The sequence below is a fragment of the Leguminivora glycinivorella genome, chromosome 14 (assembly GCF_023078275.1).
Source record: "Leguminivora glycinivorella isolate SPB_JAAS2020 chromosome 14, LegGlyc_1.1, whole genome shotgun sequence".
Lineage (NCBI taxonomy): Eukaryota > Metazoa > Arthropoda > Insecta > Lepidoptera > Tortricidae > Leguminivora > Leguminivora glycinivorella.
Window position 1 is genome coordinate 5,729,158 of NC_062984.1, and position 24,094 is coordinate 5,753,251.

At 41.7% G+C, this 24,094-nt stretch overlaps 1 protein-coding gene across 1 annotated transcript in view; it reads left to right on the forward strand.

Moving 5' to 3' along the window:
- Nucleotides 1-23,142, forward strand: part of LOC125233120 (probable aconitate hydratase, mitochondrial) — a 41,426-nt gene extending 18,284 nt beyond the window's left edge. The window contains exons 7-16 of the mRNA XM_048138983.1: nt 5,502-5,680; nt 7,213-7,335; nt 8,256-8,453; nt 8,914-9,033; nt 9,516-9,696; nt 10,800-10,949; nt 19,935-20,136; nt 20,341-20,559; nt 21,438-21,567; nt 22,366-23,142. Of these exons, the coding sequence (XP_047994940.1) occupies nt 5,502-5,680; nt 7,213-7,335; nt 8,256-8,453; nt 8,914-9,033; nt 9,516-9,696; nt 10,800-10,949; nt 19,935-20,136; nt 20,341-20,559; nt 21,438-21,567; nt 22,366-22,506 (1,643 nt within the window). The 3' untranslated portion in view covers nt 22,507-23,142. The remainder of the gene's footprint in view (nt 1-5,501; nt 5,681-7,212; nt 7,336-8,255; nt 8,454-8,913; nt 9,034-9,515; nt 9,697-10,799; nt 10,950-19,934; nt 20,137-20,340; nt 20,560-21,437; nt 21,568-22,365) is intronic.
- Nucleotides 23,143-24,094: the final 952 nt, after the last annotated feature.

Consider the following 24,094-nt stretch of genomic DNA (forward strand, 5'->3'; position numbering starts at 1 on the left):
GTTTCTTAGTTAGGTAAAAGCTGTATTTGTACTGATATTTGACTAAATGTATAATTTAGGTAAAAAATCATGCTAATTGCTGTTGCAGAACAAAAAAAAAACAATTCAAATGTTAATGACACCTGCAAATGTAGTGCGAAAAGGGTTTTCTTTCGGAAACGTTCGTATTTGTCACGCTAGTTCAGTCAATGTCAGTAGGTACATCTTGTACTGACACTGACTGAAATGCAGAACGTTCATACGTTTCCGAAAGGCAAATAATACATCTGTAGTTAGTTATAGTGTTTCATAAAACGTTTCATTCTATTACATTATACTAGCTTTTGCCCGCGGCTTCGCTCGCGTTAGAAAGAGACAAAAAGTAGCCTATGTCACTCTCAATCCCTTCAACTATCTCCACTTAAAAAATCATGTGAATTGACAAACAAACAGACACACACACTTTCCCATTTATAATATTAGTATGGATGATAACGGATAACACAGCATGGTAATAACATACAATTTTACGCCATACTACAGCACATATAGCAAAAAAAAATTAAGTATTTTCGCAATACATACTTCTTTTTTTTACCAATGCCTTTTTGATATAAATCATTCACTTTGATATCATTATCAAAAGTATGTAGAACTACGAAATTTGATTTCGAGGCGTTGCCTTCTGCCGTGATAATACTAAAGATAAACTAGGTATCTCAAAACAACATACGTATCTAAATGTGATAAAAATGCAGCATTTCGTTAAAAATATTAGGCGGTCTTACGCTTTGCAAAACAATTTTAATCAACCCTATAGTATTAATAATATAGTTCAAATGAAATCACAGGTTTGCGTATTTCAAATAATACAAACCATATGCTACGGTGAAACGAAAAAGGGCTTATGTGCGTATACATTTTAGCATACGCTTACGATATTTAAAATTATTATAGCAGTATGGCGTCTAGCCAAGGAATCAGCGACACGGCTTGTTTATCTTCGCTACTAAAACGCACTTTTACTTTATTTTTAGACGGTATGTTATACACGCAATTGACCTTGAACTCTTGCTGTACATGTGCCAATAATGTCACGACGAAACTAGTACAGAGGTACAGTCAACCAATTGGAACCCTAGGCCACTGTAGAACTATGTCATAGTGACGTTATAAATCAGATTGCAAGAAATTTCTTACTTCTTGTCATTTTGACATGGTTGTAGTGAGTGTGTTAGAGTGGCCTAAGGTAATCTTCCAATTTGTTGTCTATACAGTTAGCATCAAGTATACTATGTGTGTGTCAAATATTACTAACGTAATTTTATAGATAACAATGTATATGTGTTCCGGTATATTTGGCGCTTTGCTCGCATTTTGTCTGTCTCAGTATCCGATTCTGACACTGCTGACTGTACGTAAAGGTGGTGATGGCACATAGGGTGAAACAAGCATGGCTGGTGTAAAGTTGAGTGATAGGATCAGAAATAGCGTGATAAGTGTGGAGTGGATGAAAGTGTAATATTCACACTTCCATAATCTGCTATAAAACCCGTTGCAGAGTTAGCTTGGACCGGCTCTAATAAGTTTGTAATTTGAACTAACACGCATCCTTGGGTAGTCTAGTAGTAGAAAATTGTCACACGAGTAGTATCGACCTAAATTCAGTAAATTGCGCAGTCTGTTATCAGCGTATAAGCGTACACAATCTAACGTCTTAAAATACGATATATTAAAATAATTGTTATCCATTTAAAATGGTAATGTAAACACAGTGAAACGGTTTCTCACTTTGTTATTGAAATTTTCTACTTTGACGGTCAATTACAATGACGATGATGATTTGGCGTAGACATTTAGTTTTACATCGACTGCAGTGCCATCTGACCTTCAATCTTTAGTTGAGTTAGTCTCTGTTTACAACAACGATGAAATGTTATTATCCGAAGTCTATATTGATGACAGATGTTTTAGAAACCACCACAAAACATTCAATACACTCAAATATTATATGTAACTCTGTTTAGACAGATTAACGGCCCAGCCACGACATAGCGCGACAGCGGTGAGCGGCGGCCATACGTGCGAATGAAAAGTCCCATCGCTGTGTCTCGCTCCAATGTATGGACGCCGCTAACCGCTGTCGCGCCACAGAATATATAATAGTACAAGTACAGAAGGCTCACTCCTTTGAAGTTCACAAAACGCCGCCATTCAAAATTCTTAGCTACATTAACAAACGGACCGCACGCGTGCAGACGACATTGAATTCTATTGCGCCGCGCGAAGGTCGTCGCCACTGAATGGGCCGCGAACTCGCGGCCGCCGGCATGTACTTGTAGCGCGGTGAAAGGATCGCGGAGTGAGCCGCCCCTGGTCGCGCTTAGATCAATGTCGTGGCTGAGCCGTAAGTCTATAAAATTATCTAAAAAAACATAACTCGACTAAGAAACGTGTATACCTTTGGTTGATTTTCGGCTAGATGGAGCTAATATTGATATTTTTCAATTTAAGCACATATCAAGTTAACAATATTGGTCACATTAACAAAACTGAGGTCCAAAAGCTTTAATACTGTGTCAAGAGATGCAGTCTATGCACTGTGACTACACATTTTACTTTAACAGTAATTCTCTGAATATACTCGATCCTCTTTGATACTTTACTGACGCGCCAAGAACCGCCAAGCCAATGATGATGATGGAAACTCGTCTTAATTATGTGATTATCTCAATTAATAAGAAATTATACTCGTGTCTGACCCGACTTCCGGATAATGTCGTAGGTCAGTCAGTCAATGTGTTTGTAACAAGTCCGATGTCCAATTATTATCACCAGACCTAGTATACTTGATGTTATGTCGATCGTATTAGAAAATAATATTTATTATTGTAAATTGCCGCTAATATCATATAAATACATAAACAAAAGTGTAAATTGCGTAACAAAATACAATACCTACTTATAACTTCCCATCGCAGCTTTCAAGCTATGAGTATTCCGATCGCTATAAAAACGAACAAAAGATAAGCAAATCCCGTCGCAAATCCACCTTGCCTGACGGCGATTTTGATAGCTCACCGCTGGGCGAGTAACTATAAACATCGCCGTGTCTCGTTTACCCCAACGGTTGTCGACTATCTTTGTTCGTTTTTATAGCCGATAGCTCATAGCTTAGCTTGCTAATACGGTGGGACTATGTGATCACTTAATGGTTCTCTGCCGGATCCTGACAGATGGCGCGAAATTAAAAGTTAGAATATAACCCTTCGCGCCAATTTTTTTTTTTTTGCTTTTGATTTCTGACAATAGTGACTGAATAAAATAAATAACAATACATATGTATGTACCTAGACTCCACTCAAAAAATCTTTTTAATTTAAGATTAGCAGTTAAGTTGATAAATGCATGTACCTATGTTTCTTAGAAATAAACAGATTATATTTTTTTAAATATAAAATTACTTAGACGGTGTTATGATAGGCACAATAGGTGCACGACTATTTTATCAGATACCTACTTTGATTGTATACTTACTAAGACAACAAAACATGAAATTTAATATTAAAATACATAATGCAATAACATACGTATTAATATAATTTGATTAGAGAGGTGAAGGACATAGGCTGGGTAATTTCGGTAAAGGAACGAGTAACGACCTACACCGTGTCCAATAAGTTTGAATACAGCACAAATAGCCAATAAAACAAAATGAACAAATAGTTACTACATTATTATTATATTTTATGAATGGCACTCTTATTTACTACATTCACAACAAATGTTTTGGAATAACTCCAGCATTAACTTGTTTACCAGCCTCAAACGCTTCTCAAACGGATCACACGCGGCACGCACCGTTTTCTTCACATTTCATCCCAAATAGTCTAATACGCCTAAACCTGGAGGCCTGGGTGGCCACTCATGTTTCGGATAAAAAACTGCCAAATTAGTCTGAAACTACGCTAGAATACCATTTGCCGAATGTGCTGGAGGTGCGTCTTGTTGGGACACATGATACTCATTCCCAAGCATCCTTTTTAACTTTAAGGCATTTTTTTCTCCAAAACCTTGGTTTTAAAGAAAAAAACGTTGATTTTAACGCTTTTATCTGTAAGTACTGAAGGTAGTTTACCTCGCTTACATACTGCATCCCACACCTGGGCCGATGGTGAGCTCTGGAACCTAGGCACATTTTTCTAGTTGCCCGGAACGTTATCTATCCTCGGTACCCATAATAGTTTATTTTGGACACGTGGCGTCTGTTTTATCACATACAGATTCTGCTTATAAAAAATAACTCGTCACCTGCGTGCCGAGCAAGTATTTTGTTGGCACTTTACCCCTTTGTTTTTCTTAGACACTTCGGAAATTTCATGAACTTTGTGCTTGTATTTTATTAAAAGGAATATACTTATCTTTAGAACTGAGGTAAAATGTGAGTATTCGGACTTATTGGACACGGTGTATTTTTAAAATTCGACGCACTTAGATTTAATATTCTTGACTGACCATCGATAAACCTTATACTTTACAATAAGGATTAACTACTCTTCACTAAAAACTGAAAGGAAATACTTATAATTTAATGCAAACTAAAATTACGTCACACGACCCATATCGCGGTGACTAAACCGTAACCAGATACGAAAATAATTTAACGAAGACTTATACTAACTTTCAATCTACGTTTAAACCACACTCATATATCTTATCATGATAAGGATACGTGCGATAATCGCTCGCGCGTTCGGTTATGTCACTCGACATTGATACTGTAGTGTAGTGAGACTATTTATATCGCGCGCGATCTGCGTCTAGACATTCCTATCATGGTATAGTCTGATAAATCTACATCGCTCAATTCAACACGTTTTCAATGCTCACGATAACTATTAAATTGTGCAAAAAGTATGTATATGTGGCTTTCTATCCCTAAAGGTTCCTTACGTTATATCTGCGATAACAACGAGTTTCTGTTAGAATTTCAAATGAAAACGACTTTACTGCGCTTTAAATCGGGGGGATCAAAGTATGTATACCCTTATGTGACTAGCTTTTACGAAAGCGACTGCCATCTGACCTTCCAACCCGAAGGGTAACTAGGCCTTATTGGAATTAGTTCGGTTTCCTCACGATCACCGAAAAACGACTGGCAAATGTCAAACGGCATTTCGCACATATTAAGGTCAGAAAAACACATTGGTACGAGCCGGGTTCGAGTCCGCTACCTCCGGATCGAAAGTCGCTCGCTCTTACCGCTAGGCCACCAACGCTGCACATTCAGTTCAGATTCAGAAGTTTATTTGCTAATACATGGTATTTTACAATAAGGTCTTAATACTATGTGTAAAAGTTCTACATGTTTGGTCATAGAGACATGCACATATTTTGTGGTTTAGGTAATGTGTGTCGCATGCATTAATTTAATAGGTAGGTATCTAATCACTTATTAACTAGACAGACTTATAACTAAGTATCAATATCAGTCTATGTATAACATAAACATTATTCCACAGGCAAGCTCTCCGGCTGGACCAGCCCCAAGGACATCATCCTGAAGGTGGCCGGCATCCTCACCGTGAAGGGAGGCACCGGCGCCATCGTGGAGTACCACGGCCCCGGCGTCGACTCCATCTCCTGCACCGGCATGGCTACCATCTGCAACATGGGCGCTGAGATCGGAGCCACCACCAGCGTGAGTCTTCTTCTTCATTTCCATGTCTCTTTGGGTCGGCCGTCCTTATCCTAAGACGCCATTCTGAGCGTTTTTGTGCAAATTCGGGTTTTAAATCCGTCGTCTTGTCCGTTGGCGTCATGGTTCTTTTTGGTTCCTCGATTTCCATCACGACCCTTGTCATGTGCTCTTTGTTTCGCCTCATCACATGACCGTACCACCGTAGGCGATCCTCCTGGAGTTTGTCAGTGATACACGCTACTTTGAATGCCACCACCAGCGTGAGTGCTATACTCTTGTGGTGGTGGAGTGCACAGATCTCGTAAGCAAAGAGCCCGCGAGCTTGCTCATGTGCATAATTATCTGCCGCTAACAATTTTCCCTTAGTCACCTTATACGATACACACGGACTGATATAGGGCGGTGCTATTCGTTTTCTTAGACGACCGGTCTGGCCTAGCGCGTAGTGACCGTGCCTGCTACGCCGCGGTCCCGGGTTCGAATCCCGGTAAGGGCATTTATTTGTGTGATGAGCACAGATATTTGTTCCTGAGTCATGAATGTTTTCAAAAATTATTTGTATTTTATATATATCATTGTCTGAGTACCTGCAACACAAGCCATCAGAGCTTACCGTGGGACTCAGTCAATCTGTGTAAGAATGTCCTATAATATTTATTTATTTATTATTTATTTATTATGATGCCGGCACCACATGGCACAGTGCTATTCCTTAGTGATACGTAAGGCCACGTTGTCTGGAGTAATACGGCTGTATAAACAAATGGGCGCCACCTGTAATATGGGCGCTGGGATTGGAGCCACCACCTGCGTGACTGGTCACCTTTGGTGTCTCCGTTAAGGTATCGCTATCTGCTCCAGACGGCCTGTCGACATTAAGAAATGGGCGCCAACTGTAATATGGGCGCCGAGAGTTCCTACAGTAGACGGACACACCCGTAGACCAGGGGCCGTTTCTCGAATGGTACACGCCTTGTATTACAAGTGTGTTTCCATGACAACCCATACGATTTGACAGTTCGCGCACTTGTAATACAAGGCTTGTACCTTTCGAGAAACGGGCCCCAGAAAGCCATTTGTCTAAGTGGGATCTCCCTTTTTTTCTCGTTCCGAGCACACATTTTAATTATTGATTTATTAAACTAACCTAGTTTAGGGTTCCCCATCATCACAAAGAGTTAGTTTTTAGTAGTAGTTTGTAGAGTCATTTTCGAGGCCATATGTTGCCAAAAATTACAAATATGATCAGTTAAGGCCCCCCTCCCACATCTAGCGTCTCGCGAGCGTAGCGCCGGGCCAACTGTATGGCAAAGTCTGACGCCGCGTCGGCGCGGCGTCTTTTTCCATACAGTTGGCCCGATGAGGGGGTGTGGGGGGGCTAAAGAGACCATACTAGTTGCGGCGCTTTACGTAATACACCATTAATAATACCACCAATCTAGTTATTTACCACCGTTCCGGTCCAAATCAAACCAAATGGCTTTACAATTTCGTAATCACTATTTATTGAAACGCAACCTTTATTGACCCAGGTGTTCCCATACAACTCGCGCATGGAGGCGTACCTCAAGTCGACCGGACGTCACGACATCGCCGCCGCCGCCAACGCCTCCAAGCATCTGCTTACTCCCGACGCGAAAGCACCTTATGACCAGGTAATATTGATGAATTTTGCATATCGGTTGACAGGCATGATTAGAAAAATGACTTATCAGTCTTCAGACAAGATTAGATAGCAGACACTAGACAGTTTCGAGCACAAATCTAAATGCCAATACGTCATAATCAGGCATCGAAAATCTAGCAATTTCGGTGCAGCATGGAAGAAATGAATACATTTTATACAACAACAAACATTTTGTAGCCTATTTCATCTAAATTCGGACATGCATATATGCCTTTAACGCGATGATGCTGCTCTTAAATTACGAACACACGGTGTCTGGTCATGCCACGAGCATTGGTTAAAACTATCCACTCTCAGTACAACTAGCTTAATAACTGCGAGTAAAAAGTTGGCGTGCTCTATCCAGATTTTAGCTGCTATCCGCAAACTATACTGACGATAGTCGCAAAAACTCTCATTCACACACGCATAATCGATGAAGGATTGAAAGAGACAATATGATTGAGTTCATAGGTATTATATAATGCTTTCTCCCAGCGTTTCATCCACTAAGGAATTTCACTAGGGGTTCCACACAAGGAAAGGAACTGTCAGATTCCTAAGTTTCCTTAGTTGTATTTTATAGGCTATTGTAACATTAGGCTAGTTTCCTACTGGTCAAATCAGCTTCTTTTTTAGAACTGTCAAAACGATTTGCTAATATGGAATTACTATGAAATACTGAGGAGTGACGTCACGGTCAATTCATTTACTTTATATCTTTCTCTTTGACTTATTTTATTAAATAGAAATTATGTTTAAACATAACTACTGTCCTTTTTTTTAAATTATGTGGTGCTTTATTTCGTGCACTGCATAAAATATTTTATTTGAAGTTGAAACTAGCCTTTTATCTATTTTTTAAGTAACGAAACACGGACCTGAGTAATCAACAAATTTCGTTTCCAGCTGATCGAACTCGACCTGAACACACTCGAGCCCCACGTGAACGGCCCCTTCACCCCCGATCTAGCCAACCCCATCTCGAAGCTCGGCGAAGTCGCCAAGAAGAGCGGCTGGCCCATGGACATCAAAGTGGGCCTCATTGGATCCTGCACCAACTCTTCCTATGAAGACATGGGACGCTGCGCCAGCATTGTCAGGGAGGTGAGACTGTTTAGAAGAATTCTTTGTATCCCAAGATCTAGCCAACCCTATGTCCAAGCTGAGTGAAGTTGCCATGAAGAGCGGATGGCCCATGGACATCAATGACATGGGCCTCATCGGATTCTGCACCAAATCGAGGACATGTTAACGAAGTACTGTTTAGAAGCAGTCTGTGATTGACTCCCAATTTAGACAGTCTAGGTCATCAAAGTTGGCCGCATTGGTTCCTCTTAGAAGTTCTGTTTACTCGTAGATGTAGCATATGAAAAAAAATGTTAGATAACTCTATCTATCAATCTAGATAGCACCATCTGAGCGAGGCGACAATAAGAATGGCAAATCCATTGCCAAGTGTTAAATCAAGTCTATCTAAATAACCGCAGTCTCCACTATAAACGCAGTTCGGATAGCAATTTAAGGTTCATTAGAGCTCTGTTAACCATTCCCCTTTTGTTTACAGGCCCTGAAACACGGAGTCAAGTCTAAGATCCCGTTCAACGTGACGCCCGGCTCGGAGCAGGTCCGCGCCACCATCGAGCGCGACGGCATCGCCGGCACCCTGCGCGAATTCGGAGGCACCGTGAGTACACTTACTAGCCGGGTCAACACAGAGCGAGGCATGTCGAGAGGCTAATGCAATAGTACCCTTCTAGTACAACGCAACCACTAGGTGGCATAGTAAGTGACACAACGTGAAAAGTTTTCAAAATCTTCGCTGAAAAATACTTTTCAGAACATCTAGTTAATGTCGCCGTCAATAGAATTTGTGAACAATGTAAACAAACCTTGTAGTCAAAATGTCTTTAATTTCCATTCTAACTCATCAGATACTGGCTAAATCCATGTCTCATTTAATCAATTCATCTCACATTATGATCCTCAACCTTTGAAATAAAATTGTGCTAAAATATTAATATTTTATATAATAGTTTGTTTACATTGTTGACAATTCCTATTGACGGCGATTTTAGCATAAACGTTATCTGATATCATTCTTCTGCTTGGTCATCGAATCACACATCATTCTATAAACATTTTACTAAAGAATACTCTCCTATCTAGGTCCTGGCTAACGCCTGCGGGCCCTGCATCGGCCAATGGGACCGCAAGGACGTCAAGAAAGGAGAAAAGAACACCATCGTCACCTCCTACAACCGCAACTTCACTGGACGTAACGACGCCAACCCCGCTACTCATTGCTTCGTCACTAGCCCTGAGCTGGTCACCGCTCTGTCCCTTGCTGGTAAGTAATTAACTATAGGTACAGTCGACTACAAAGAGATGTATCCAATTTTTCACCTTACTGCATTGTAATAAAGTGAAAACGTCTCTTTGTAGTCGACTGTATAATAATATTAATAATATCCATATGATGTGAAGAGAGGAACAGGTAATCAACAGCAACTTCACCGCTAACGTCAACCCAGTCACTAGCCCTGAGCTGGTCACCGCTCTGTCTCTCGCTGGTAACTATAATACATGTGAAGATAGCAACAAGTCATCTACAGCAACTTCACCGCTGTTACGACGCCAACCCCGCTACTCATTGCTTCGTCACTAGCCCTGAGCTGGTCACCGCTCTGTCCCTTGCTGGTAAGTAATTAACTATAGGTACATGATGTGAAGATAGGAACAGGTAATCTACAGCAACTTCACCGCTAACGTCAACCCAGTCACTAGCCCCGAGCTGGTCACCGTTTGGTCGCTTGCTGGTAAACTACCTATTATAACTGGTGGTGTCCGTAATTTTTTTCTTTAATATATGTCATCTTATTTCGATCTCTAATTTATATATAGTAGTGTGACTACTAAAAAAACACGAATCAAAATATTTGTTTAAATAATTTGATTTGTTCCCATAGTTACAGCGCATTATCAACTAGTGATCTAGCACAAACTTACATAATTTGAAGTAAGCGTGTGATGTATGGAAGCGCGCGATGGCGCAATTTGTGCTCGACCGCCTAGTGTTACGTATCAACTTTTCGCTTAAAGAAAACATCTTGAGGAAATCTCTGGTTTAAAACTTGAAAGGTCAGAAGTAGCCGTAGTGAAAACTAGTGGCTATGTTTAGGCATAGTTACCAAATGGACCCGAAACGCCCATCAGGATTACTAAAAAGCCTTTCTTCGAGCCACCTGTCGCGGTCATTGTCAATCTTCTATGTTTGACGCAGAAAAGAAATATGGTCGTAAAATTTTTTTATTCCCGCTTTGACATTCTAATCTTAAGATTTAGCGTAGACACTAGTTTTACGAAAGCGACTGCCGTCTGACCTTCCACATCGAAGGGTAACTAGGTCTTATTGGAATCTTTTCCCGATACTAATCTTCAAATATTTTTCAGGACGTCTCGACTTCAACCCGCTGAAGGACACGCTGACGGGCTCGGACGGCAAGCCGTTCAAGCTGTCGGACCCGTTCGGCGACGAGCTGCCCGCCAAGGGCTTCGACCCCGGCCAGGACACCTACCAGCACCCGCCCGCCGACGGCAACAGTCAGTACCACACAACAATTAATAGCACTACCACAGTATCATAAAGAGTATGGCCACTCCCGCTCCCCGCTGAAAATGCCGCCCACCCACTTTCGGTTACCTCACAGTTACCGCCTGTCAAAAACGCGAACAGTTAACCTGCCATATCTCACTCATACTGGTGGTTTATTAATACATAAAACCAAAGGTTAGTTTAGATGGACGGCAACGAGAAGGAGAAGCCTCCAGACGAGGATGGTGATAACGGTATGGACTGGGAGAAATACACGCGCAAGCGTAACTTGGATTTATCACCAACCAAGCTGGAGCCTTCCCCCAAAAAAATTGTAATTGACCCGGCAGAGTCCGAAAAGCAGTCGGGTAATACAAATAGTGCAGTTGAGGAGCCCGGTACTAGTAGGATGGTCGAGTCTCATGCGAACAGTCAAAAAGAGTCAGTTGAAATAAACAAAAGTAACTCAACTGAATTTAACCCGCATCTATACAAACACCCCAGTCTAGACAGCAAATCACGAGAGTATGGTGCCAACGATGATGGACCTTTCATAGTGCATGTCTCTAGAGAGGCCGCCCCTTCCTCCAGTGCCACTCTAAAACCCATAAATGTAGGCCTTTTACTAACTCAGGCAAACGTCAATAACATCCAGAAGGACGGTGGCATTAAATCGGTGGGTCGCAACAGAGTAGCGGTCACTTTCTCCACAGCTGCGGATGCAAATAACTTCCTTAAGCACCCGCTTCTAGGCAAAAATAAGTTTATAGCTGATATCCCTTCATATCATGTATCTCGAATGGGAGTGGTGCGAGGAGTTCCTTCAGACTGGACTATGGAGGAATTGGTCAATGGAACGTCCCTTATGGCCCCTGTACACACATGGCCAACGGTTCCACCAGCCCTTTGTGAAACCCCTTGGCCAAGATAAGAGCCGCTGTTTACACATTGGCGAACCAATCACTTGGCATTGGCTCTTCATGAAAGATGGACGTGGAGTGAAAAAATCTAGGAAATTCTTGGTCATAGACGTTGTCAGAAAAAAAATATTAAAAAATAATAACCCCGTAGTAAAATTAAATTATTTGCAATATTAACAATTTTTTGAATATTCTGATAAGAACATTTATCTTTTTTAGGAAATACATTAAACATTTGCAAGGTTATTTTATTTCCTAAAATCTACACTATTATTGGCATAGATAAACTTATTATTTTCGTAAATATATCACTACTGTCCTCTCTGACGGCTGACGACCAACTGAATGAAGCGCCAACGTGTAAACGCAGTTGGCCATTGGCGCCAAGATCCTTTGATGTGTGGACAAAAAACCGACACGAATCGGTTGGCCGGCAAGCGCAAGCGCCAACTGCCAACTTACGGCCAAGTAGCCCTCTACACACATGGCCAAGGGGGTTGGTGGAACTGTTGGCCATGTGTGTACAGCGGCCATTAGAGAAGGTAAAGGGAAGATCCTTAAAGCTCGTCGACTTCAACGGAAGATACTTAAAGATGATGGCTCCCCGTCTTGGGTTCCGACTCAATCGGTAGTAGTAACTTTTGAGGGTCAAAGCTTGCCTGCCAAAATTTTTGCATACTACACCTCATTAGTTGTGGACGTGTATCAGCTGCCAATAATCCAATGTAGGAAGTGCCTCAGGTTTGGTCACATCCAAGCACAGTGCCGGTCTGATGCTAGGTGCTACAAATGTTCACAAAAACACCCTGGGGATGGATGTAACATTGCTCCTGAACATGTTAGATGTATATTCTGTTCCGGCAGACACTATGCGACTGACAAGACATGTAACGAATTTGGTCGGCAGAAAGCCATCAAACTGGCTATGTCTGAACAGAGTATTTCGTATGCAGAGGCAGCTGCTCAGTTCTCATCAGTACGCCGCCCATAATCTGACGTAGCGAGAGTCATGTTTGAGCAGATTCCAGACTCTTCTAGATCGTCCGAGTCACCCTGCCATACGTTTATGCCAACATCCCCGCCTACGACATCTTATCGTAAGACCATTTATCGGGCGCCCCGGGCGAGGGTCCCCCTCTCCCCAGGTTATGACAGAGAGGCCCACAATAATATTGTTCGTACTCCCCCACCACAGCTCCCCAATGGCCAGGCCCTGAATGGTGCTTACAATAGAGTCACCCCTCAGGAGGACCTAATGGAGCTGTGTTTGAAGTTACTAACAAATATCATCGCCAAATGGAGCGACATTCTACCGAACGACGTTGCGCCTTTAATGGTCACACTTGCAGAGCGACTCACCTTTCATAATAGGTCACCAGGTCAACTTTTTACAATGGAATAGTCGGAGTATCATCCCAAAGAAACCAGAACTTACCCAGTTGATCAATGATCATGCTGTGTCCGTTGCGGCCATCTCGGAGACATGGTTACGTCCCGGGGCTCTTTTTAGAGTACCGGGGTTCTCGTGCCTCCGGGAGGACCGTAGTGACGGACGTGCTGGATGTGCGTTATTGATTAAACATTGTTACCCATTTTCTCAAATTTCTATCCCTCCCCACTCGGATGGGATTAATGCCGTAGCTGCAAAGGTTATGGGCATTAATTTCATCTCTGTATATATACCCCATACTGAGGTAGTTGATATAGACGAATTGCATTCTATTCTCTCATCTGTACCACACCCTCTGGTAATTCTAGGAGACTTCAATTGCCACAATATCTCTTGGGGATCATACCATTCCGATGCTTTTTCAACAGCTCTGCTGGATTTATTTGATGACATTAACGTGGGAGTCATTAACGACGGTACCCCCACGCATCGGGTTTACCCAGGTCAGAACCCCCAATCTATTCTGGATCTGACTGTATGTTCGCCGAACCTATCGTCCTTGTTATCGTGGAGGGTTTTGCGCCAATCATATGGTAGTGATCATTTTCCGATAATTATCACTAAACCAACGTCGATCCTTCCTTCACCACCGCCAGAGCCGCTGCTGAAATACAAAATACAGTCAGCAGACTGGCCCAATTATGCTTTTTTTGTCGAAGAGAGTATCAAAGAGAGGAACCCCACTGAGATGGACCAAGAGGGAAAGTATACGTACTTCAAAAATATCATTTTGGAAGCTGCCGACAAATTTATCCCGAAAAAGAAGCCTGCCAGGGTTAAAATTCCTTCCCCCCATGGTGGAACGCAGATTGCACGACTGCCATCAAAAAAAGAAACGATGCGGAGCGCCTCTTCAATGAATCCGGTAATTTGGACGATTACATTACTTTTAAAAAGTTTCGGCTCATACAAAACGTTTCTTAGCAAAGGCTAAAAAGAGGGGCTGGAAGGGGTTCTGCGAGAGCCTATCTCCTAGAACCCCTCCATCTCTTGTATGGCGAAATATTAAGAGATTTAGGGGTTCATTTAATCCAGAATCTAAACTAACAATAGATTCCCCCTGGATGGCAGAATTCGCAGATAGGCTTGCCCCGCCAACTGTCCCTGAGGCGTCCTGTTTGATATCCCCCCCGCTGCCACGTTCCTCCTGTTCTCTCGACCAGCCCTTCTCATTTTCAGAGCTTAACCTGGTAATTAATGGTTTAAGGAATACTTCACCTGGAGAGGATGGGATTCCATATTGTTTCCTGTCTAAGCTAAATACTCCCGGACAGGAATATCTGCTTGGCATCATAAACCATGCCTTTAACACAGGAGAGGTTCCAGCAGATTGGAAGTCCCAGGTAGTCATTCCTATCCTAAAGCCGTCTAAAAACCCAGACGAGGCTAATTCCTATCGACCAATCGCTCTTTCTGCAACAATGGGAAAGATATTAGAACACTTGGTTAAAAATAGGCTTGAATGGTTTGTGGAAAACAATGGAATTTTAGCAGACACACAGTTCGGTTTCCGAAAGGGGCGTAGCACTATGGATAGCCTAAACATTTTAACGAGTGATATTAGACTTACTTTATCAAAAAACGAATATCTGCTGGGATGTTTCCTCGACATCTCTGCTGCATATGACAATGTGCTTCTTCCGGTGCTCAGGGCTAAAATGCTACAACTGAGCATTCCCGCGAAGATTGTACACATTGTCACCTCGCTATTCATGGGCAGGTCTATCAAAATTAGACAAGGCAACTCCTATTGTCCTCCTCGGACTTTGTGGAGAGGTCTCCCTCAAGGATCGGTACTCAGCCCCTTCTTTACAACATATACACATATGACTTAGAACAATCTGTCTTATCCTTCTGTAACATCTTGCAGTACGCTGATGATCTTGTCTTATATACGATGGCAAAGTCAATGGATAAAGCAACTGCTAGTCTGAACACGGCTCTGGGTTACCTTGGGGATTGGCTCGGTGACCATGGGCTTACTCTATCTCCGACAAAGAGTTGTACTGTTACATTTAGCCGCAGAAGGAACATGCCAACAACTGATGTATACTATGACGGTGTCAGAATTCCGAGTAAGGAGTCTGTAAAGTTTCTAGGTGTTATATTGGACCATAAAATGTCTGGCACTCTGCACCACAAATACATAATAGGTAAATGTGAAAAAAATATCAACATACTACGAGCACTGTCCGGGGTGTGGTGGGGTTCTCATCCTTATTGCCAGAAGTTACTATATAATGCCATCATACGCAGTCATATAGATTATGGGTCACTTTTAATGGAACCTTGCAATAAGGATGGCCTTGACAAACTAGACCTCATCCAGGCAAAATGCTTGAGGATTATACTTGGCGCTATGAGGTGTTCTCCGAAGAATGGCATGCAGGTAGAAAGTGTTGACCCTCCACTGGCTCTCCGCAGACAGTATCTTGCGGACAGATTCTTAATCAAGAGCAGCTCATATTATAGCCACTTCATGCTTCCACGCTTGTGGCCGCTGGCGCTGGAGGTCACTGAAAACAGATATTGGACTTTTAAAGTTTTCCCAAGAACAGTAATATCTTTTTCCAAATTAATTAATATCTACCCCAATTTATATAAATCCGGTACTAATCCCATATTTGAAGTAGCATTTGAAACCCTTATATATACACCTAAAGTAATATTAGATATAGGCATTTTCAAAAATGATCCAGGAGCAAACAATAAATTCAATAAATTTTTAGAAAAATGGTCAAATTACTTACCGATGTTTACTGACGCTTCCAAGATGGATGCGACCAGTTGCGTGGGAGCAGCAGTGTGGATTCCTCGATACAATATAGCTCTCCCATTTAAATGTCCTCCACAATCTTCAATTTTTACAGGCGAAGCAGTTGCTATCCTTGAGGCTGTCAAATATGCAGAGACACACAACATTAGTAAAGCTATTATTTTTACTGATAGTAAAAGTTGCCTGCAGGCTATTATTGGCAACCAATTTAAAATGAAAATAAAGTTCCCTTTGATTTTAGAAATCAAAACCGTACTTCGCAGGTGTGAGTCAAAGGGTCTAACCATAGTTCTGAGTTGGATTCCTAGCCACTGTGGCATTAATGGCAATGAGATGGTTGATACATGGGCAAGGCAAGCTATCGACATTGGTTCAGTGAAATCGGTAATTTACAGTACTGACCTTTTGAGTGGCGCACTCGCAGACATGTTTGCCACATGGCAGGAGCAATGGGATATCTCGAAATTGCAGACGGGCAAGCACTATGGATGTGTGCAACCTCGTATCACTCGGAAGCCGTGGTTCTATCGTTTTCGTAATTCTCCTAAATGGGTTATATCCACAATTTGCCGGTTGCGATTGGGAAAAGTATGCACTCCGTTATTTCTGGCTATGATTGGTGTCCGCGCGAACTCATTATGCCAATGCGGGCAAGAGGAGGGTAACTTGGATCACATCTTCTTTTCTTGTTCAATGTGTAGCTACTCACTGTACGATGTATTGCCCGAAAGTGTACCACGACCTATATGCTTTAGCTCGCTACTTTGTTACATGGATTCGACCTTAACTTCTATCCTAATTAAATATTTACAAACAAATAACATTAAACTATAAATAACGTAAATTCATTCTCACTCTCATCTATAATATTCTATTACTTCATTTATTCCTATTATACATATAATATGGTTTTCTTTTCTTTCATTTCCCTCATGTTGGCATTACTAACATTCTGTCATCCGCTTCCCGCTTCTTCGCTAATCAATTTGTGTAAGTGTTGTCATGTGTTTGTCAGTGACGTTCATAACAAATGTTTTGTTTTAGGTTTTCCCTTCACATCCTTCATAAAAATTAAAAAAAATAAAAATACCGAACATTCTCCTCACGTGTGAAAGTCAAAGCTACGATAACACCAAGCCAACACTGACATTGGCAAATTCACCCTGTGCAAATTGGCAGGGAGTAAAAGCCAAAGCAAAAAAAAAAAAAAAATAATAAATGCAATATTTTAAAATAAGTTTTTCCTCTCATTTAACCTGTGGGATCCCGCGACCCGAAAACTCGTTTAGTCGTTGTCTCCCGCCGGCGCATATCTGTGCCGCGAAAATTTGCACCCTTGTTTCCCGGCAACTGCGCGATTGCGGAATTCCGTATTTCCCAAGGTTTTTTGACCCTTTACGAGTGTACGACTTATGTGTTGTTTTTCGCTTGTAAGACAGAAGTGTTTATAAATAGTTAAGAGTAATGTATATCATTATAAAGAGGAAGAATTGAACTTTCAGTTGATGTGCGTAAAATAATTCAATAGCGCCCAAATTATTCTAAATACCTTATGAATTCCAGAGAAAGAAGGAAAATGAGACCTAGGTGACTAAATGTACTAAAATAAAAGAATTTTATAATCTAAATGCATTTGTATGCTATTAATCCGCCGGCCAATAATATATTCTAACATCAAGTATAAAAAACACATAACAATACCTTTGAAAACATCTTTATATTTTTACTTCAAAATTGCGCGATCCGCAACGGCCATGATCCCGGTAACAGAGATCGATTGTTCACTACTTTGTAATCACTTTGTAACAAATGAAACATTGTTGGATCCGCTCTGTTTTTATTATTTTGCATGGATAATATAATTAAGAACTTAAAATAAGGTAAGTAAATAACAATGGAAATAATAAAAACCATATTTTTGATGGAAAATATAAACACTTTGTAACGGACAACGTACTTTAGACCCAACTTTGATTTGCGGTTTTTACACAGAAAACGCACTATAATAACAAATTATTGTATTTAGTATTAATCTATAAAGAATAAATATATAAAAAACAACTATTAATTACTGTTTGCTAAGCAAAATCCCAGTAATATTCACTAAGTCAACACGGTAACGCGGAAGTTGCTCTACGCACGGAGGTCCAACTTTAACTGGTCATGGCTTGTTTTGTTTCTATGGGAGTGAGTGGATGTTTGGAACCATTCTTTCCGGAGCTTTATTAGGAATCGAATGAAACTTATTCCAATGGAATTTGAGTCGTATAATTTTAGAAATAAAGTTTTAAATAGAATGAGATATTCGGGCTCAAATTTGTGGCGTGGGAAACATAGGTGTACGAATTCGCGGACACATATGTGCGCCACTGGGAGTTGACGGAAACTAGGATTTTCAAGGACGCGGGAAACCTGGTAAAATTATTTACGGCTCATATCTGAGCCATCGGGATCCCACAGGTTAAAAATACGTGTAAGCAGTTTTTTCACAATGGACAATTTGGAGCAACGTGATGTAATTAAATATCTTCATAAAAAAGGATTGACTGCGAAACAAATTTATGAAGATATGCAGTGTACATTAGGGCAATCCGGTCCATCATATACGATGGTAAAAAAGTGGGCAGCTGAATTCAAGCGGGGACGAGTCAGTATCGCAGATGACCCTCGCTCCGGGAGGCCAACTACTGCGACCAATCCAAATAATGTGGCAACTGTATGCAAAATGGTAATCCAAGACCGACGGTTAAAAGTGAGAGAAATAGCCGACATCGTAGGCATCTCCTATGAAAAAACTCAAAACATTATAGTTAACGAATTAGGGTTTTCCAAGGTGTCGGCGAGATGGGTTCCAAAGCTCCTTTCAGTGGAACAAAAAATCACTCGTCTAACAATTTCACGCGACTGTCTAGACCTGTATGAAGCTGACCCTCAAGACTTTTTGGACAGATATGTTACTATGGATGAGACATGGGTCTACCACTATACGCCCGAGACTAAACAGCAATCAAAACAGTGGGTTCGTGTTGGATCTCCGCCACCCAAAAAGGCAAAGGCCATTTTGTCGGCAAATAAAGTTATGGCATCAGTGTTCTGGGACGCAAAGGGTGTAATAATGGTTGACTATCTCCAAAAAGGTACGACTATAAACTCGGACTATTATTGCGAACTTTTACGTCGATTACGTCGACTTTTACGTCGACTTTGAAAGTAAAAAGACCTGGAGTGCTGACAAAGAAAGTTCTTTTCCACCAGGACAATGCACGCGTGCATACGTCACTAAAGTCAATGGCAGAAATTCATAATTGCGGGTTTGAATTATTGCCGCATCTGCCTTATTCACCCGATTTGGCACCATCGGACTTCCATTTATTTCCAAACTTAAAAAAAAACACATGGGTGGTAAGAAATTTTTGACCAACGACGAGGTCCAAGCTGAAGTGGATACCTATTTTGAAGGCCTGGAGGATTTTTTTTTTTAAAGTGGTATAATGGCTTTGGAATCCAGATGGAATAAGTGCAAATACCTTAACGGGGACTACGTAGAGAAATAAAAATATTATAAAAAAACTTTGGTTTTGATTTCATACTTAAGCCGCGAACTTTTCAATCAGCCCTCGTACAAGCACGGTACGCGTTCTCCTACACGAGCCTAGAATGTGTGCTAGGAACGCGCTACTTCCTATAAAACCGAAGTTTTACAGCGGTTCAGGGTTGAATCGTGTTTCTCAGAAGAAACATTTCTTTTGCGCGACACTGTGCTGATTATGCTCTTAAATGGATCCCAATTTTTTGGTGCATCATAGCATTATTTAAAAGAACATTACAAATGAGTCCACTCTTACAGGCGTCAAGGTCGACGTATCCCCCAGCTCCGACCGTCTCCAGCTCCTCGCGCCCTTCGACAAGTGGGACGGCAAGGACCTGACCGAGATGACCATCCTCATCAAGGTCAAGGGCAAGTGCACCACCGACCACATCTCCGCCGCCGGACCCTGGCTCAAGTACCGTGGCCACCTTGATAACATCTCCAACAACATGTTCATCACGTAAGTATTTGTGAAGGTCAAGGTCACATTCAAGATTCATTACGCCTGTCTTTGTATCGCGCCCTTTGATTAGTAGGATGGCAAGGTTTAACTGAAATGACCATCCTCATCAAGGTCAGTAAGTGCACCACCGACCACATCTCTGTTGCAGATCTTTGCTTTGATTATATGGACTATTGAAATAACTCACGCTATTACTTCCAGCGCCACCAACGCCGAGAACGGCGAACTGAACAAAGTGAAGAACCAAGTGACCGGCGAGTGGGGCGCCGTGCCCGCCACCGCGCGCGCCTACAAGGCGGCCGGCGTGCGCTGGTGCGTCATCGGCGACGAGAACTACGGCGAGGGCTCCTCCAGGGAGCACGCCGCTCTAGAGCCGAGGCATCTCGGAGGACGCGCCATCATTGTCAAGAGCTTCGCTAGGTAAGGAATAGCTTCCGAGCTTCGAGATATCACACTAGATAGTCTTGCATCTTGTGAGAAAGTATATCACAAGCGATATTTATGATTGTATATAGGATCACAGATTAATTAGGGAAATATGCAACTAGGGAACAAATCAATTTATTTTATTGAATTTTTTTGATTTGTTCTTTTTCAAGTAGTCACACTACCATATATAAATTATACACTGGTGCCCGAGCCGGGTAACGAACCCGGGTCTTCAGCTTACGCGGCAAACGTCATTACCACTAGACTAGATTGGGCGGATGGGTGGTCTATTGGTAATGACGTTAGCCGCGTAAGCTGAAGACCCGGGTTTGTTTCCCGGCTCGGCCACCAGTGGGCCTTGTCGTTTTTATGATATCTTTTTCAATTTATAAGGACATATGATGAGATGACGAGTGATAGAGATGTATGGAAGAGAAAGACATGCTGCGCCGACCCCAAGTGACTGGGATAAGGGCAAGAGAATGATGAAGATGATGATGATTAATTCTCAAGTTTTGGACAATATGCGGCAGTGATGAATCTTATACTTAAGGATCACAGATTAATTAAGGATCATATGATTAAAGCCTCCGCCACACAAAGCGTTTTGATAGAGTAGCGTTAGCGGAGCGTCAGCGGAGCGCAATGATAGCGGTGCGCCGGCGGAACGCTGGCGTTCCGCTCGCAATCCGCGCGCATTCCGCTCGCAATCTACGCTCGTTAGTTCCCGCCGGCGTCCGCTGGGCGTAACGCCAGCGTTCGTCCGGCGCACTGCTAACGTTGCGCTCCGCTGACGCTCCGCTACCGCTCCGCCTACGCTATCAAAACGCGCATGTGTGGCCGACCTTTAAATGTGAATTTGTGTGCAGGATCCACGAGACCAACCTGAAGAAGCAGGGCATGCTCCCGATGACGTTCGCCAACCCCGCCGACTACGACAAGATCCAGCCCACTGACAAGATCTCCCTGCTCGGACTCAAGGACCTCGCTCCCGGCAAGGTATACCCTCTTCAAACATATCTCTCATCATATTGGTTTAAACATTTTAAATTAACACAGTCAATCAAGAACAAGTGCGGGTAGTGCCAAAAACTCTCGCGGCTAGATGTTGATGCAATTCCTCTCCAGTCTACCTGACCACGAACATAATGTGATGTTCGAGACGGGCCAAATATAAATTTAAGTGTTTACCTGCGCGATTAAGGGCCCGTTGCACCAACCACATTTGACAGACACATCATCGTCACGCAGCAGACGACTATGGAACTTCCCATACAATAAAAATTTAACGAACGCTTTAACGGTGACAGACGGTTTGATGCAACCGGCCCTTAGTCCCGTTTAGTTCTAAAATTATACCTCTCATAATCAGTACTTCCCCAATGGCTTAGCACATTGTTCTTCTGAACATCTGCTGAGTTGCGTTCACGCGCGCAAGAACGCAACTCATACTTAAACTAGGGTGCTCAAGGAATATGTAGTGTAGAGAAGCAGGTGGCCTATTGATGCCAAGGAAAGGTTAGGCATCTGAGTAAATTTAATGAACCCTGACTTAATCTAGTAGATGATTTTTTCAATCTTCTTTGTTTTGTCTGTTACTGATCAATCTTTATTTCTGTCGTTAAGCGAATTCTACGTATACTCTGGCTCAACGAAATTCTCATTAGAAAAATGCTGCAACTTTGAAAAAAGTACGCGCGACTAGACTGTCCATACAGATTTTTTTTTTTTACTAACATAGGTTTCAACATTCAAAATGTTCCATTATGTACCTAATACTTTTACATTTTTCAACAGCAAGTGGAATGCGAAATCAAGCACGCCGACGGCAAGACCGAGCGCATCAAGCTCAACCACTCGTTGAACGAGCAGCAGATCGCCTGGTTCAAGGCTGGCTCGGCTCTCAACAGGATGAAGGAGATCGCCGCCGGCAAGTGAGCGCGCACACAACCTAGGTAGTAGACGTACCAAACCACGCTGGCACTAGCAAAACTTAAAGTCATATACTGAGAAAGGTGACCAGCGTTTTAGTCCTCGCGGCAGGTGCCTAAACCTTTCGGCCACCCGGACAGCGTCTTCTGTCCTCGCGGCAGGTGCCTAAACCCTTCGGCCACCCGGACAACGACGACGTAGGTAGAATTTTCCAAGTATATGCACTTTTGACTAACTTACGGCGTCATCTAGCCATCAAAATCTTCAAATGACTGCTCGCTAGTGAGAAATATGAAATGCCTTAAAATCGTATAACCGCAAGCGTAAAACAACGCTAGGGTTGACACCGATTTAAAATAGTTTTGAAAATTTTGCTTCGTGCCTGCGTGATATTTAATAGGTTTATGTATGGTAACCGTTACCATCTAGAATTATATTCTAGTAGTATTTCCATTCTCAAGTTTTGGACAATATGCGGCAGTGATGAATCTTATACTTAGCTTAGTACAAATAGATGAATTTAGTATTTAAGCTGAATGTCTTATTTTCTTTGAATGTATTATTTAAAATGAATTAAGTACTTTTTTTTATTTATGTAAATAATATTTACCAAATCGATGAATAAAGTTACGTATTACCTTACTGTTGTTTATCTTCCTAATTACCTGCCTATTTTTAACACCACAAATTGGTACAGCATCTAATCAAGCCGATCAGACTATGCGTCGAAAGTAGTTAAATTTCATTTTTGGCACAAGCTTTTATCGCCGACTGTACCTTTTCAACAGTCATCTACTGCTCTCCGAGACGTTTCTAAAAACCCCTTACTCGATGGGGAATACGACGTTTCAGAACAGAGTTCCTATTGCCACCTTTCTGCTCCATCATCAGATCAGCTCCATGATACCATAATATTGCATTGTCTCGTGATTTACATGTCTGTGCAAATTTCAGCTCAATCGGAAACCAGGAAGTGGCTCAAATTTAGCTTCTTCTATCCATACTAACAAGGCAAGTTGAATAAAAGCTTGTAAAAAACCGGGCAATACCATTTGGACAAGTATTTGTGACAATCCATCACAGAAAGGCCCTTATGGCAGGTATTGAGTTAGGCACAGATCCTAAATCTGCATTAAATAAGCTATCTAATACAAAAAAAATCATGGCCCTAGGCCACGTACTTTTTTTTTTTTTAAATCATCAAGCATACACATGCTAAGTATTGCACTTTTGAGAAAACGTGAAAAGAAGTTTGAAACTCACTTTAGGGTGTTCCCATTGGAAGTTACATAGATGACGATTGATTGTGTATCTCAAGGTACATTTCTTTGAGAATCAGTTGTGATTGTGTTTCATCGACTTCCAGATCATGAAAAATCGAGCTTTGATTAGGGCAAGTCGCTTATAAGAAAAAAATTAGGAAAACATATTTTTTTCTTTTCTTCTAATATGTTGCTATCTGAACTATAGTACATAGTTATATATGTTTCAACTTACATTTAAGGATAGAAATAAAATCCCAATATGTATATTTTAATCAGAATATCACAATTAGAATATTTAACATCTGCTCCTATAATAATAATAATTTTCG